The following is a 17,624-nucleotide window of genomic DNA, read 5'->3' on the forward strand; positions in this document are numbered from 1 at the left end:
TATTAATGTCTAATGTGGTGCTGCTTTCATCTGAATTCAAACCTGTACTCCATTAAAAAAAATCAACCTTCTCAACAAACTTTTTCTAATTTATATAACTATAAATCTTCAGCCTCTTAGTGGTAAAAGCTAAATTGGCAATGTTGTAATGCAACAAGCATCGATAAGAATACTGATGATGAGGCATCAGTTTCTCGTGAATTGAGTAAGGTGTAGAAAATCATGGATGGATAGGCTTTTCTACATATTTTTACAGTTATTAACTTGGTATAAAATGAATCCAAACAATATCTTGATTTTATTAATACTTTTAGGAGCTGTGTGATGCATTTAAACCAGCCATGTCTGGGTATTTCATATGCTGTTGTGTAGGATTTCCTACACATGTGTCTTTAGTATTTAGAAGGACTTGTTGGAGTTCTCAATTATGCACTTTGTAACATTTTCCCGCTTGGAGCTGAATTTCCAGCTAAGTGCAATATGGGGTCAATGAGGCACATCTCCCATGGTATTTAATGATGGGTGATGGTTGTGCAATTCAGCATTGAGCAGGCCATTAATCCCCAACTACCAAATCTTGCGTGGAATATCCACTATTTTTCTATGTTGACAATCCCAGAAACTGTCAGCCCTGTCTAATGCAAAAAGTCCTATAAGGCAAGCAACCAGGATTGGTATTATAATAACAGATATACATGATTTGTGATTGAGTTCACGCTGTTGGTGTTTTAACATGCAGGAAATTACCATTGTTATTTTTAGGAAATTATACTTTGATGGTCAAAAAGCAAGACTTTTTTTCTGAAAATGATCAGATGTAACATTTCAACCTTGACTGCAATACCACTTATGATTCCTGGTGTGCACCACCATTAGAGGAACACCTTCCTTTCCAGAAAGCCATTTTATAACATAATCTTTCCAGACCATTGATGGTTGTATTGTCTGCCAACCGTGTTCTCTATCTGACCCTATTTTTTTTGTCTATTTGTTGAGGAGGTCAAGGAGCACATCTAGAAACACCTCCCTGGCTGTGCTGATTAAAGATGATCACTCACCACTTGTTACTGTGGTTGCTCTCACAAGCATCTGTTTATTTGGGAAATTTAATGCATTCAAATAGAACAATATGACCCAATTTCCAACAAATAAGGCTGTTGTTTTATTTTGGCAAAACAGTTTGGGTCAAACTGACCGAATCTCCTGGGTTGGTCCAATTTTTAACCCAGCATTCTTAAAGGTGTAGTAAAAGCAAAACTAGTGGAGGGAAATACGTCACGGTCTATGCGCTCACAAACAGAAAAAGATTAGTGATTAATCATTGTTTTATCAATCTTATAATTTAATATGAATATGATTCTGTTATGTGATTTTTAAGGGGCAACTTCACAATTGCGTGACTTCTCTGTCACAATAGCGAAAATTGTGACCACAGCGCACATGGTGGGACTTGTGTTTCCAAGGCTACAGCAAGTAAATAAAACTGAACAAAGCAATCCGCAAATGAAGGCAGGAGTTGATTGCTGCAGGAGCGAGGGCAGCAAGGGTTGAGCTGACCCCCACATTAACCGTGAAGCTCTACATTGTCCTGCCAGCTCTTTTGTTCTCTAGACCTGCTCACCCATGTATACGCTCTGTCTCTTGTAGCAGAGGGACATTTTGATAGGTTGGCAAGACACCACTGTGTGTAGCCTCGTAACAATAGAGCATTGTTTGGGGGTCACTCAATTACGGGTAATTTTTTTTCAGAGAAGAAAAACGCCTGGGCCATGTTAATTGAGTCTAATTTACAGTAAATCTATTTGATTTTTGTGTCAAATTATTCGGTTACCACTAGACCTTTTACGGCAATATGACAATGTAGGGAAAAAAATTAAAAGACTGAGGTATGTGTTATTTCGTAATGTAGTTTTCTAACTGTATTCCAAAATTTTATGTGGTCTTGGAAAATGTTTAAATTGAAAATATTATGCCCGAATGAGTGCAGCCACCCTGATCCCGCAAGGCTATCTTTGCCCTGTGTGACTCCACAGTGAGGCGCTTGCAAGTCCAGTAGAACTCTAACCTCGATGGATTGCGTGGTGATTACCCATGATTTATTCTGCCCCAGACGGGCACAGACATCACAACATTCATCTCAGAGCTATAACCTAGATTAACCTCTTATCCGTGGCATCACCGTACAGTTCGTGGCCTCTCATTTACATTTCCCGAGTCATTATGCATGGCAATACAAGCACGGGGCATCCTCTGGAACATCATCAAAATATTTATTTTCTGGTGCTGCTAAAAGGAACAAGCAGCAATTAGCTGCTCCAAAACTGATTTCAAAATGTCCTTTTTAAAATTAAAAGGTCACATTGTAAACAAGACAATAACACTGCATGAATGAGAAATGCATTTTTACCTTTTCCAGGGAGATTTTTTTCAGTCCTCTTTGTGGCATACACTGTTACCCCAAATATAATGAACTGTAATTAAGGAGGGATGCTGAGTTCATTAGTTTTTCCCTAAATCTTTACAACTATGGAGCTGTTATTTAATCAGCCCTAAATTGTAACCTAACACCATGGTATTCTTTTTAAATATGTGATTGAAACTGCTGCTTGCACAAGATTAACAGTGTACATGAATATGAAGAGTGTGTTTTGATGAATTGGATTGAATTTTCCTGAATCGAATTTGTTGGAAATTATTCTGCTGGGTACTTACTTGCAGAGGTTTCAAGGTACACTTATTGAGGCCAGTAAGCGTATATTCACATTTTGATTTTGGAGCTTCAAAAGGTGACAGAAAAAAGTAACATTACTGGAGAGAATTACATCACCTCAGGTCCAGGAGGAGGAGAACTTCACTACGATCAGCTATGATCACTGTGAATTACATCATGTCAAATGAGCCTAATTTTTTCACCTTCACCCTGTCAAGACTCAGCGCCTCTTTTATTAGCTGCCATCAGTCATCTGGCTTTGATTTTAAGCAATCTCTCGTCTCGGTCTTCACAGATTTTCTCAGATTAGTCAGAAAACTGATGACATGTCATCCTTTCATTGTTACGCTCACAACAATAAGTTTGAAGATTGAAGTGAATGCTGTAATTATATTTAGTTCTGTTTGAACAACCTAATATTTTTCTACACTGTTTGTCTTTGGCTGTACACACAAGCCAAGAAATAGGTTACAATTCTTGTCAAGGAATGAAAGCATACATAGAGGGCATGGTGCCTTTTATCTGGTAATGCTTCCTGGCGTATAGCACAGTATCACTCACATCAGAGGATAGCAACTGGGGGAAAAAAAACCCTGAGATAAAACAGACAAAGTTAATCAGAAGAGAACCAAGAGACATGCATTGAGATGCAAAGAATCCCTCTGCCAGACCTGTTTTTTCTCACTCGTCTCCCGTTTTTTTTCTTTATACCTTCTCCCTGAAGCAAACATGTATGTCTCCCTCAGGACTTCAATTGTCAGCTCTGGCACAGAAAGCCGAGGCGGTGGGGTAAGGAAGAGAGAGGGCAAGGATGGAAGAGTGAGGAAGGGGAAAAATGCATGACAGAATCCGCCGAAAGGACGAAAGCTTCGTTAGGCTGGGTGCAGAGTAACAGGACCACGGGGATGTCCTCAATGTTGAAAAATGGAAACTAAAAAGATGGGGCAGTGTTGACATGGTAAATAATACTTGTCAGCAGGTGAATAATGGCAGGAGCTGAGAAACTGCTTCCAGTGGAGACTCGAGTTCTTTCTCTTCCAAGTGTGTATTTTGGTTCTTTGGAGGATCATTGACCTACATGATTGTGTCAATTATGAAATTATGTACTTGGCTGGGGGTGACCATATTTTGGTTCTCAAAAAGAGGATAGAATTTCTTGGGCATGGACTACAGTATGACTATTACAGTGATACTTATGAAGTTGGTCTGGCTTCGGGACCCACGATCATTCTGTAAACAAATTGTGACCTAAATAAAGGAAAACGTTCTACATTTCAATATATTTCTTGACAACATGCTGCAGATTGAACAAAATATGGTTGTATGCTATTTAACACTAGCTTCATTTTTACTGAAAAACAAAGAAAAGAGTGTAATGATTAGAAAGAAAAATATTCCCTAAGCACTCCACTGGGTGCATTTTAAATAAAAAAGGGAACGCGAACTCAATAACATAGACATAGACTATATTTATCTTAAGATAACATATCCAACAAGATATCTTTGTGTAGTTTTTTACTTATAACTGATAGGGTTCATCTAGCAAACATAAATTGTAGGTGAGAAAGGTCATGTTTACCTTAATATTTTACGAAGCATAATGTGTAGTTAAATTATGGTTTTAACAAGCACTTCCGATTGCTTCGAACTCTCCCTTGTCGTGCTATTTCTATCAGAGAAGAGGAGTCGTACAGAAGACGGTGGATTATCTGAACACGATTTCCCTTCTGCGGTCCGTTCAGATAATATGTCACAGTTAAGAGCCTCACAGTCTCAGCTTATGATGAGAAAGACCTCCAAGTCAGCTTATAACAAGCATTATCAAACTCCAGTATTAAGCTAAGCATGGCCTATCTGTGAGAAAGAGACGGGGGATTTTCAGGATGCCGGTCTTATCCTGGAGGAATTGTTGAGCGCTGTCATATCAGTGGCTTTGCAGCCTCGAAACAACAAGCTCAGCTTTTGCACCAATTCCTGTCATCTGTTTCCATTCTTTCATGCTGCCATCACTTCATCACGAATGGCAGGAGTATTACAAAGACATACTGTACTGCGTCTCTACGGCCTGCCCGATTCTACAAAGCACTTTGGCTCAGTCATCACTGTCATGATGAAATCAAAATGGTCAACACTGTTTATGTTTGCCTCATGACCTTTTGTGCAGTGTTCCTCGATGGAATTGGAGTTCTCGTCACAGCATTCTTATGTCTTCTTAGGGAGTTATGCAGGATTAGAGAGCTTCGTCTTTCCTTCACCTTGCTGTAGATCCTATGAGCTTGTGTTTGGGGATGAACTCTCCACTCCAGTTGCCCGTCGGCTCCGGCACTGTATTGCTTAGCTGTAGACTCTCCCACTGGGGTATGATGTAAATGAGGCCAGAAATTGAGTGTGTGTGCATGTGTATATGCTGTGAGATACAACTTGTGAATGATGCAGCTTGGTCATAGATGAATGTGCAAGATGGAGTCTGATATTGAAAGCATTTAGAAGTATGCTGTGAAAAATCTAGTATCCAGTCGTAGATACTAGGGAAAAAAAAACGAAAAGAAATTTAAAACTGGTATGTTTCTGAACGTATTTGAAAAAGTGCCCATTTTTTTCAAACCTTAAATTATAGCAGGCAAATATAACACTGGACATTTACTGACAAGAAAATCAAATTCATTTCTTTCTTTTTCAGCCCAGGAGCAGAAATTTGGTGGCAATTTCCTTCACGTGTTCCTTCAAGATGGAAGTCCTGTTGCTGAACTTAGATGTGGCAGTAAACAAGTTCTCAATGTGACCGCCAGCGAGACTATCAACAATAACAGATGGATGTCAATGGCAGTTAGGTAAGTATCACTCCTCTCCCCAATTACAGTACTAAGGGAAGTGTTTACTTCTCATTTAATGATTGTACGACATCATGGGTTCAAAGGCAATTTTTTCAAGCTTCACTATCCTATGCATTTGCATGTCTAATCCAGATCGAAGTGATCACGCTGTTTTAGTCTGAGAGGAGAGAGATTTTGCCATGGTACTCTGCCCCCGTATAAGCCTTGAACGTGGAACGTTTGTATTCATATGCAAATTAATACATGGCGTCATGCGGTTATGTTTGAGCAGCTACGACCTGCTTTTCTAACATGAGAATTGGCCCCACAGAGTTAATCTGCTTTTTGCACAATTCGGTTCATTCTCCTCTGACGGTAAATGACTAATTGCTCGCATTGCTTCTATTTGAAAGGTTTCCTTCCATTAATTATTTCGCTCTGTTTTCTGCATACATGCCAAAACATGTTTGTAACATGGTTGAAGTTTGACAAACTTTGCACCAACTGCTAATCTCAGAGAAGTTGAGGAACAAATTGCTTCAGTTTAGTTTTTTAAGACACTCCTAAGCATTTCAGAAACAGAACCAGTTCACTTTAACTATCCTCAATTTCTTTGCGTCCCCATTGTGTACAAAGCAACACAGATTTATTCGTATCTTACTTCAGTTCACTCCATTCCTATTTTGTTTTTATTTATTTATGTGCACCCTTCCCAAGGCTGATATTGAATGCATTCCTAATAAAGTGCTATTGACCCACGTCATCACCGGCCTTGTTAAATTAATTGGACTCACCACCCCTTACATGATCAAAAAATCACAGCTTGTCTAGCCTCTTTGTCAGAAAAACAAGAACACATTGTTTGACCAGCCACGACCTGTCTGTGGGTCAGAAATGGCGCCAGTCAATAAAAGAATGATGGAATAAATCAACCTTTTCTCTCATTTGAATGCGAATGTGCTGGATGAACATCCCAGCTAGCGCTGCAAAGAAAAAGGCTCTTCCCTTTCTTTGCTGTTTATCCATGCTGGGCTGTTATGCGCTGCAGTTTTTATAATGACATAATTGCTCCCACAAGTAGTTGGAAGGATGAGTGCAAATCAACACATTAAACAACGTGGAGGGTCTATTTAAGTGACATTAAAAGCCCTCTGGTGGGTAATCTACACAGCTGCTGCACCTGCTCTCAGGTTTGCAATGAGCCATCTCGTCTATTGACAGAATTTTGGTGCAAAAACAAATTTTTGAAACTTCCTCTTTTTCTTTGTTCTCATCAAAATCTCACTGCTTCTTCTGTCAAAGACTTAACAGCGTGTAGTGGCTTTTTCACTAAAATGGTTATACATGCAGGAACGTTTTTTTTTCTTTCTTAGTGTTGTATGTTTAAAATGACAATATGACTACTTCTGCTTATGAGCTCTACCAAAAACAAATTCTGCAAGAAATTGTGGTACAATAAATGTTTAATATAACAACAAATACATAATGAGCAGATAATCAGGAGATAGAATTACACACATTATTGCTGAGAATAGCCTCTCTCTGGGATTGCATTGTTTCATTTTTCCTGCACTTTTGTTTTGAAGAGCTCTAATAGAACGTTACAGGAGCCAAGACTAAAGGCCACCACTGCACTGTTATGTTATTGCACACCATGGAGTGTGCACAAGGGATCCAGTGTAATTTTTCATTGAAGCACATTTTTGTTGTTGGCATCGCTATAGATAATGGTACACTTTCCCTCACCTTTTGTGGTAGCTTTAACTTATAAACATATTTACTCATCATGTTGTACATTATTTGTTTGGAAAAATGCAGGCAAGTCTTTTTGCTTCTCGATAAGCAGGCAGCACACATTTGTCTCATCTGATGTAACAATAATCAATATGGGTCAGGTGAAGGCGGGAGTTTTAAATTCCTGCCAAGCAGTTCTAAGGTTCTGCTTTCGAATCTCAGCTCTGGCTTCCCAGCTCCTGTTCTCCCACACCACACAATTGTCGTCGCTGCAGAGCGACTAACCTGACACAAGCAATGCATCTTTGATGTAGAAGCATAATATGCATCATTTGTTATTGACCTTTCCAGTCCCCTCATGACCTTGAATGAGATAAGCCTTATAGAAAATGAATGGCTTGATGGATCGTACCACATATGCAACCCTGAAACCAAAGTGTCACACCCCCCCCGTACAAACAAATCCCACAATGAACCCGGTTTAGAGGAAAGTCAAAACTAAAGTAATCACTACTGTAATTAGTGTCCCAGTGAATAATGGGCAGATCATTCTTTTTGCAATGCAGCGTTTTAATTAGAAAAAGACAATTGATTACCTATTCTAGCTGCAACAATTGACACAAGCCATCTTTTCGATTCTCCAAATGGCTTTTAATACCCTTTTTGATTACTGAAGGAGAAGATTTTTTTTTTTTTTTTTTTTTTTTTTTAGGAGGCGCAATGCTATGCAGTCATGCTCATTATTTTACATACTGTGGCAGAATTTGTGAAATAATGCTTACCAATGCTACACATGTTACAATTTCTGCCAGATTATGAGGATTTTGTTTTAACACAACTCCATGTTGGTTACACATTGTGATCAAACATTTTGGATTAAATTGCTTCAGTTGGTCAGTCAGGATTTGACCATATGACTAATAGGCAAACTAACTAAACCTCGTAATGTAATGTTCAATTAGAGCAACGACAGCCCCCTTTTTAACAATTAAAAAAACTTTTCTTTTCAGTGTTGTTTTCTTAGCGTGTGAAATTAAAGGCTGTAAGTGTGACATTGGACAGAAATGTGCAAGTCTCACACTCAATGCGTGAGTGTTGACAGCTCTGCTGTTGCCTCAAATCTGAACTGTGTTGGTCTTCGTTTTGGACAGTAAAACAGGTTGCATTCTGTGCATCGGTGAAGTGAGAAATCAGTCATATTGGGCCACGGAGAGAGGTCATTGTGGCTCATTTCTCTTGTAACACATGTGAAAGATGTTTTATAAGGTTGTGGCAACTTTCTGTAACACCTCCAAACGCCATTGTGGATCTTGCGTTGTATACAATCTACAGGTCCTTGCTTGTTTGTCATTTTCTGTGGCTTTTCTGTGGGAGAGCTTTGTGATGGCACCAAAAAAATTTGCCCAGTCATGTTAAGGAGACGATATGATAAGCTGTAAATGGAACTTTGATGGCTAGTGGAACTCAAGGATGGATGCCAATAGCTGATCTCATTGATTGATTAGAGGATGAAGAGTTTTTTTCTGAGAAAATGTGTCCTCATTCTGCAGTCACCCCCATTTAGGATTCACTGAGGGAGCAACAGAAGCTAACTCAAGTCAAAAGCAGCCATTTAAAAGCTCTGCTGTGATACACAGTGACTGAAAATAATACATGATCATTAATAGGAGTCAAATCTGCTGAAGTGATGTAACAGGTGGCGGCTGTCTTGCTTGTACATTTCATGCATTTGACCTATTTACACTCACTGCTCGCAGGTATGAAACGCCACGTTGCTCTTCCCACAGACAAAGGGAGGCGCTAGGTGAGCTGCAAATTATGAATTCACGACTAACAGGTTCCACATTATGGTGTGCTTCTTGTAAGTTTATGAAAAATGATTATAATAATAAGCCTTCAACAGGCGCTGAGAAGTGTTGCAAAGGCTTCGCGTGCAGCGTTTTACTGCCATCTGTCGCCAAATCCTTCAGATGTTTTATGCAATGGTAATATTTTAATGATCTAGTGTAACCATTAATTACCCATCGGGCACCGTGAAGGAGACATGTTCAAAAAGGACGACTTTAATCAATACTTTTTATTTCAAGATGCAGTGCTGAAACTACTGAAATGCAAAGTGTCTCAGTTGCATTAAATTAGTTACGTAGCAGAAAGGCCAAATGAGGATATCTGAGATGACAAAAAAACAACAAGCTATGATTAGAGAATTACCCAGATGAAGTAATGCATAAGTAATGGTTGAGTGAAAATAATCACCGCCATATTGTGGTTGTGTGTACTCAGAGAAAATGAAATATTCATACGTATTTGTTTGTTTTCCTCAAGTGGCGCTACGGTCGGTCCTGCGAGACGGGGCACTGAATGGTGCACAAGGGAGGAAATTACACGGTGCCTTTTTCTCTTTTGTTTCAGTAATCACGCTTTTGTCTGTGGGTGCTTTTATTTCGACACTCATAGTTCACAGCATTAGGAACAGCTGCGTGATACAATGACATCCAGTAACAAAGTTCTGCCTTTTTAAAATGAATATTTGTTAATAATTGTTAATATTGTTGCGATGACAACTTAGTTTCTCGTGACGCAGTTACACAGATGATGTTGGTGATGAGGATGGGGTTGATGAGCACCTGAGGGGGCACTCTTCCCCTCCTTTACATGCCTACTAGATGATGTAAAGAAGTCCTCTTCATGAATAGTCATTTGTGCCTTCGAGCAGGACCACTAAAGATGAGCTTGGTGGAGCATCACGAGTGAAGTCGTTTTATCATGTTTGCTTTGTGAACATGCTCTGTGAGTTTCACGGGGAACATCTTTGCGGTATATGCCGAGGCATTACAAAAAGATGTTACGAAGAGAAATAATCGGACGAAATTTCCTGTGTACCTAATGGACACAACATAGCGAAAATAGCAAAGGATTGTTACAATTTAATGAAATAATAATAATCACCAGAGTGTGATTGGTACCCTCCTTCCAGAGACAGTTCTTTGATGCACGCCTCTAACTTTGAAAATTAAAAACTCGGAATTCCGCACTAAAACTCCAGAGCTGACCTATCTAGCCTGTCTGCATGAACCAATGAAGACAGCCTGGATGAATAGCAAAACATCATCTAACACAACCTGAACAGCCTAGTTACGATCGATATAATGCCCCGAGAAGACATCCCAGGGTGATTGTGAGGAGTGCATTAAGTGGGAAATAAAAGTTTGCTGTGTGAGCCACTTAACCAACAAAAAAGCTTGTAAAATTCATCTTAAAGTAGTTCAAAGATATTCATTCAGTAAACGAATATGTTCTTGCATGTGAAAGGATAATCACTAACTAGAACATATTTTACTGTGTTGCCATTCTTCAATTTGATGGTTTTGCCTAATAGCTGTGCCCTTGCTCAACGTATTCCCATTTAACCACTATTCCAGCCTACTGCCAGGACTTTACATCCCAGTCTGTATTGTAAATGCATTTGTATCCCTTTATTATGTCATATAAAATAGACATTTAGTCTGTTTATACATGGCGTACAACTGAAGAGTAACGACATCAGAGGTGTCCTGGCTGTTCCACCATCATAATAGATTATCAACATTGGTGATCAAGGGTTGCCATGGCAATGACATTCATGCAGCTGCATCGTCTCATTTATTTATTTTCTGTTTATTAATTTACTGAGTCTCTGTTAATTACGCAGCAAATTTTAATCAAAGATTTGTGAGTCCGGGAATGTATTTTTGATGCTGATTTCAAGAATGCCATTACTGTTTTTCTAGCACATCAGGCTTTTGAGATATTTTTATCTTGTGCAATATAGATCTTGACATGCGTTGTAATTTATATATATAATGCTTCTGGCAAGAATTCCACCTGTTTCTGAACCTATTTTTTATTTATATATATATATATATATATATATATATATATATATATATATATATATACATATATACACTACCGTTCAAAAGTTTGGGGTCACAAAATTGTTTGGGTGACCCCAAACTTTTGAACGGTAGTGTATATATTTATTTAGATAATTATTTATAGATTATATATATAATCTTCTGTGTAAAAAATCTTATAATATATATGTATACTTATATTCATAGATTTTTTATAATCTTATACAAATATAAGATATAATTTATAATATTTAATTCATAATATTTTATTATAATAATATTTACACTACCGTTCAAAAGTTTGGGGTCACCCAAACAATTTTGTGACCCCAAACCTTTGAACGGTAGTGTATATACACGAGTGTGTGTGTATAGAAAGACCAATGTCATATATTTATGTTAATTGAGAAAGTAAGAATAAATTCTGCAAACAAGACTAATGACGCATTATTCCTAACATAAGGGTCTCTAAAATGTGTGTGGCATAGCTTGTAGAAGCTCATATATAATGCACACCCCTTATTGCATATTATGTACAAATGATGAAGTGGAGCGCGCAGTCGCTTGACTTTGCCAAGCTGCCTTATGACACAAGTAGACCAGCTACTTAACATTGTGACTGCAACATTAATGACTGGTACAAATGTATATTTCCCTTGAGATGCCAAGAGAGGGTCAAATTATAAAATTGTCCTCAGACTCATTAGCTTTATAATGTATATCTGCTTTGTGCCCCCATTTTTTATCTTTAATTAATCCGGAATGACATAATGAGCACTGTAGTTTTATGTTATTTCATGGTGATAAATTTTTTTGTATCGTGATGAGCTTGTAATACATTTTTATATCTAAATTTTAACACTAAAATATTTTTAAAATATTAAAACAAACTACCGAAGGTGTGGTCTGATTGGGTTTGCCCATCCTTGACTTTAGGTTACAGCTTGGGCTCCAAATACACCATTGCTTCCTATACCCAATCTAGCAGTGCATAAAGTTTGTCGTAAACTAGTGCGTAATGTATACATAGCGAGTTTATGATGTGGTCTCAATGGTAATATTAGTAGCTGCATTACAGCATCTGCTCATTCTTTCCCTGCACAATATTTTCATGCTTTGCTGGATTTATTGTGCGATATTGTTGGTAGAGTGTTGTTTGATGAGCCTCTTCCTCGCTCACACTTTCACTCTCTCTCCTCTTAACAGATACAATCTGCCCACCGGCAAACAAGCAGGGTCATGTATGATTGAAATAGCAGTGAATAATAGCCCGGCTCATCGTCTCCAGGAGTCTGTGTCACTGCCCATGTCAGAGGTAACATGACCCTCCCGTACCTTTCACCCCTTGTACCACCACAAGGGTGTTTTTATTTTTTGGCCTTGTTAATGTATATCTTTATAAATGTTTTAAACACGTTGTAAGTTGGACAGTATAAAAAAAAGATCCTCAAAGTTCCAAAGTATCCCCACATCACACAAGCTGTCAGAGTATCCCTCAAGAGAGAACGTATCAAAGGAAAAGTCATACACATAAATTTCACACTTAGTTTACACAAAGTTCACATGATATTCTTGTATGCTTTTCTCAGAACTTTAATAAAAGGCAGTTCATGGATTAAGTCATTTGCAAGCCAGAAGTGAATGAAAGCTGTTATACCTGTATAGCATGCGGTGACAATTACAACCAAATTTATAATTAAGGAAATACATTTTTATGCAAAATTGCAGGAACGTTTTTCTCCGAAAGCTCCAAGAAACGGAGCTCTATTTAATATTTAAAACTGCTGGGAAAGGCATCATTAAAACAAGAAAGCTTGGACCATTCTATGATGTCCCCAGTTAATGCGCTACTACGTAATATTGTGTGGCTGTGACAAGTTTTTTGACAAGCAGTGAAAGAAGCACTAGGCCGATTTTTACCTGCTCATCTAGCTGGCCTGCCTCATTAGTTTGATTAACAGCGCTCATATTCAATTTTAGATGCATAATTTTCTTTATCCTTTTCAAAGGCACATAAAGGAGCTCGACCTTCCTGCAGGCTCAATATGCCACACCGCCCTTAATGTGATTTATGGCAGAGGTCCCCAACCACGGGGCCGCGGACCGGTACTGGTCCGTGGGTCACTTGGTAGCGGGCTGCCAAGCCGCACAGGAAATTATATATATTTTTTTTTTTATCGACAATCAATTAATTCAGGTCAAGACGCTCGTTCCGGTCACGTGACAAATTTCCCCTGTCGAGCCCACAAAGCTAGCAAAAACGAGTAAGAATTTATTTAGAAAAATGTAAAAAAAAATGGCGATTCTCCCCCAATTACATCCGTCGGTTCAGGTCAAGACGCTCGTCTCGGTCACATGACGTCACCTCAGTCGAGCCCGCGAAGCAAGCAAAAATGAGCAAGAAACAGAGATGTTTGGAGAGCTTCTTCGGAAAGGGAAAAAAGCTCAATGAGGAGACGGAACAAGAGGCTACAACTTCTAAGAAAAGGAAAGCCGCATTCAAAAGAAAATTTCTGGAGTCCTACTTAAAATATGGATTTATCACCACAGGTGATTCTGACGCACTAAGCCCACTCTGCATAATATGTGGTGACAGGCTAGCTAACGAGGCAATGAAGCCTTCAAAACTGCTTCGGCACATGGAGACCAAGCATCCTGCATTAAAAGACAAACCTTAACCACTTCGGGTGTCATTGTCTCTGATTACGCCTAGATGGGACCGGCTCGTTTCTGAGAAACAAGCTCCGTGCTCCCACTAATTCAACGTAATGGTGTGTTTTATTAATAAAATTTAATAAATAATAAATAAATACCGTATTTTCCGCCCTAAAAGGCGCACCGGGTTATAAGGCGCACCTTCAATGAACGGCCCATTTTAAAACTTTGTCCATATATAAGGCGCACCGGCTTATAAGGCGCATAAAATAGAAGCTATACTGCATCAAACTGAGGTTGACTAGGGTTGCGGTATGCATCCACTAGCCAATAACCAACGAGCCCTCTGTAAACAATCGCGTTTCTCAAACGATCTCCTATAAAATGATCGGAACTGACTAAAGTTCGATCTAACGCATTGGTACTACTTACCTATGTTTCCCTTCCATATCGATCCGTAGATTTACTCGAAACATTAACAGAGCAGCCTATTTTGACATGAAATAGCCTGGTACGTATAGCAGCTATCGCAATAGCATTAGCCATCCGCAAAGTCTCACGAGCCTCACCTCGCAATCTCCCATGAGCCTCAGCAAAGTGTAAACAATCGCGTTTCTCAAACGATCTCCTATAAAATGATCGGAACTGACTAAAGTTCGATCCAACGCATTGGTACTACTTACCTATGTTTCCCTTCCATATCGATCCGTAGATTTATTCGAAACATTAACAGAGCAGCCTATTTTGACATGAAATAGCCTGGTACGTATAGCAGCTATCGCAATAGCATTAGCCATCCGCAAAGTCTCACGAGCCTCACCTCGCAATCTCCCATGAGCCTCAGCAAAGTGTAAACAATCGCGTTTCTCAAACGATCTCCTATAAAATGATCGGAACTGACTAAAGTTCGATCCAACGCATTGGTACTACTTACCTATGTTTCCCTTCCATATCGATCCGTAGATTTACTCGAAACATTAACAGAGCAGCCTATTTTGACATGAAATAGCCTGGTACGTATAGCAGCTATCGCAATAGCATTAGCCATCCGCAAAGTCTCACGAGCCTCACCTCGCAATCTCCCATGAGCCTCAGCAAAGTGTAAACAATCGCGTTTCTCAAACGATCTCCTATAAAATGATCGGAACTGACTAAAGTTCGATCTAACGCATTGGTACTACTTACCTATGTTTCCCTTCCATATCGATCCGTAGATTTACTCGAAACATTAACAGAGCAGCCTATTTTGACAGGAAATAGCCTCGCGGGTACAACAGCTATTCGGTGACGCCCCCTGACTACAGTTGCCGTAATGCTGGGAAGCGATGCGACCTTGTAATTTATTAGTCGTACTAAAACGTACTGAAACATTTTGGCAGAGCACTGTGTACAACCAGTATGGATCAACAAATTCATCAGTTGATCCATATATAAGGCGCACTGGCCTATAAGGCGCACTGTCGGCTTTTGAGAAAATTTTAGGTTTTTAGGTGCGCCTTTTAGGGCGGAAAATACGGTAATTACTAATAAATAAATAATGAAAAAAATATGGCGTTTATACTTGTTTTTATGGCAATCGTATAATTTTATTTAATTGTATTTATATATTTATTATAAATGTATTATGTATTTATATAAATGCATTATTAATGTATATAAAGGCCGGTCCGCGAAAAAATTTTGACACGTAACCGGTCCGTGGCGCAAAATAGCTTGGGGACCACTGACCTATACTATTCGCTTGTGAGCTGCTCCATAAAATTGTACCTTCCATGCATTATAAGCAAGGCTTCCATAGTGTAGTGGTTAGTGGTCTGCACTCTCAGCCCAGCGACCTGAGTTTAAATCCCAGTGGGACATACAATATTTTAACATGGAAAAATTTGCAACACAGTTGCTCGTGTGCTGCGAAATTAAGCCATACACCTTCCTAAAGCTTAGTACTAGTGGTACGGTTAGGGTTAGGGTTAGTGTTAGGGCTGGAGTTAGTGTAGTGGTTAGTGCTCTGGACTCTCATCCCAGTAATGTGAGTTCAACTCTCAGTAAGAACTAGAACTTCTTAGCCTGGAAAAATGTCCAACATTGTTTCTTGGTGCTCCCCACAAAACAATTTTGGCATTGATCTATTATCTATACTATTCGCTTGTTAGCTGATCGATGAAGCCACATATATTGCATGTCACACCAACCAGGGTTCCATAGTGTAGTGGTTAGTACTCTTGACTCTGGTCCCAGTGATGTGAGTTCAAATCTCAGTGAAACTTGAACTTTTTAGCCTGGAAAAATTTGCAACATAGTTGCCTGGTGCTCCCCCATGAAAACATTTTGCCATTAATTTTTACTATTCGCTTGTTAGCTGCTCGATAAAACCATATATCTTGCATACAGTACAAGTCAGGTTTCCATAGTGTAGTGGATAGTACTCTGGACTCTAAGGCCAGCAAACCGAGTTCAAATCTCAGAGGACCACTACTATTTTATCATGAAAAAAATTGCTATTCACTTGTTAGCTGTTCAATAAAACCATATATCCTGCAAACTGTATAAGCCAGGATTACATAGTGTAGTGGTTAGTCCTCTGGACTCTAAACCTAGCGACCTGAGTTCAAATCTCAGGGGGACTTCAGGACTTTTATCCTTGGTTCGATCCCAGGTGTGACAATATACGTGGTTGTGCTTTCATAGTGCAATTAACCCTTTATTTCATTATTTAAAAATCATGGTCAAAACGTAAATGAAAGTGAAAAGTGCCACACCCGCCCTCACCCCCACTTTCTGATTGGCTGTTTGATCTGTGACGTCGCTTGGACACTCCATTAGGTACACCGCCATTTTCAAGTGTACCTAATAACAGGCCACTTTATTAGGGAAATATTATGGTCAAAGGTCACAGGTGTCATGCTCTAGTCCTTGGGGCCGCATTCCAACATGTTTTCCAAGATTCCCTCGTTAAGTGCACCTGCGTGAAAAGTTTTAGCTCCTGCAGACGTGAAAATGACCAAAAACTTTTCACGCAGGTGTGTTTAACGAGGGTAACTAGGAAAACATATTGGAACGCGGCCCCTCGAGGACTGGAGGTCGACAGCCCTGGTTTAAGTGAAAAGTGCCACACCCGCCCTCACCCCCACTTTCTGATTGGCTGGTTGATCTGTGACATCACTTGGACACTCCATTAGGTACACCGCCATTTTCAAGTGTACCTAATAACAGGCCACTTTATTAGGGAAATATTATGGTCAAAGGTCACAGGTGTCATGCTCTAGTCCTTGGGGCCGCATTCCAACATGTTTTCCAAGATTCCCTCGTTAAGTGCACCTGCGTGAAAAGTTTTAGCTCCTGCAGACGTGAAAATGACCAAAAACTTTTCACGCAGGTGTGTTTAACGAGGGTAACTAGGAAAACATATTGGAACGCGGCCCCTCGAGGACTGGAGGTCGACAGCCCTGGTTTAAGTGAAAAGTGCCACACCCGCCCTCACCCCCACTTTCTGATTGGCTGGTTGATCTGTGACATCACTCGGACACTCCATTAGGTACACCGCCATTTTTAGGTGCACCAGCTTCAATGGGCATTACCGACACCTACTGGTTGAAGTCATATGAACTGAAAAAAGAACAAATCACTTTAGGAAGTGATTCGTTCACTCTCCTTCACTGAAAAGATTTGGTCTTTTGAACAAATCGTTCTCTCACAAGCCAACACTAGTTAGGGGTTGGGAATATTGGGAAATCCCAATTTTTCCAGGATAAAATGTTGGAAGTCCCTCTGAGATTTGAACTCAGGACGCTGGGTCCAGAGTCCAGAAGACTAACCACT

General features: G+C 39.5%; 1 protein-coding gene across 1 annotated transcript in view; it reads left to right on the forward strand.

Annotated features, from left to right (window-relative positions):
• Positions 1-17,624, forward strand: part of eys (eyes shut homolog) — a 108,541-nt gene that overhangs the window by 68,320 nt on the left and 22,597 nt on the right. The window contains exons 42-43 of the mRNA XM_037271004.1: positions 5,391-5,541; positions 12,360-12,468. Of these exons, the coding sequence (XP_037126899.1) occupies positions 5,391-5,541; positions 12,360-12,468 (260 nt within the window). The remainder of the gene's footprint in view (positions 1-5,390; positions 5,542-12,359; positions 12,469-17,624) is intronic.

This window comes from Syngnathus acus, chromosome 15 (assembly GCF_901709675.1).
Source record: "Syngnathus acus chromosome 15, fSynAcu1.2, whole genome shotgun sequence".
Lineage (NCBI taxonomy): Eukaryota > Metazoa > Chordata > Actinopteri > Syngnathiformes > Syngnathidae > Syngnathus > Syngnathus acus.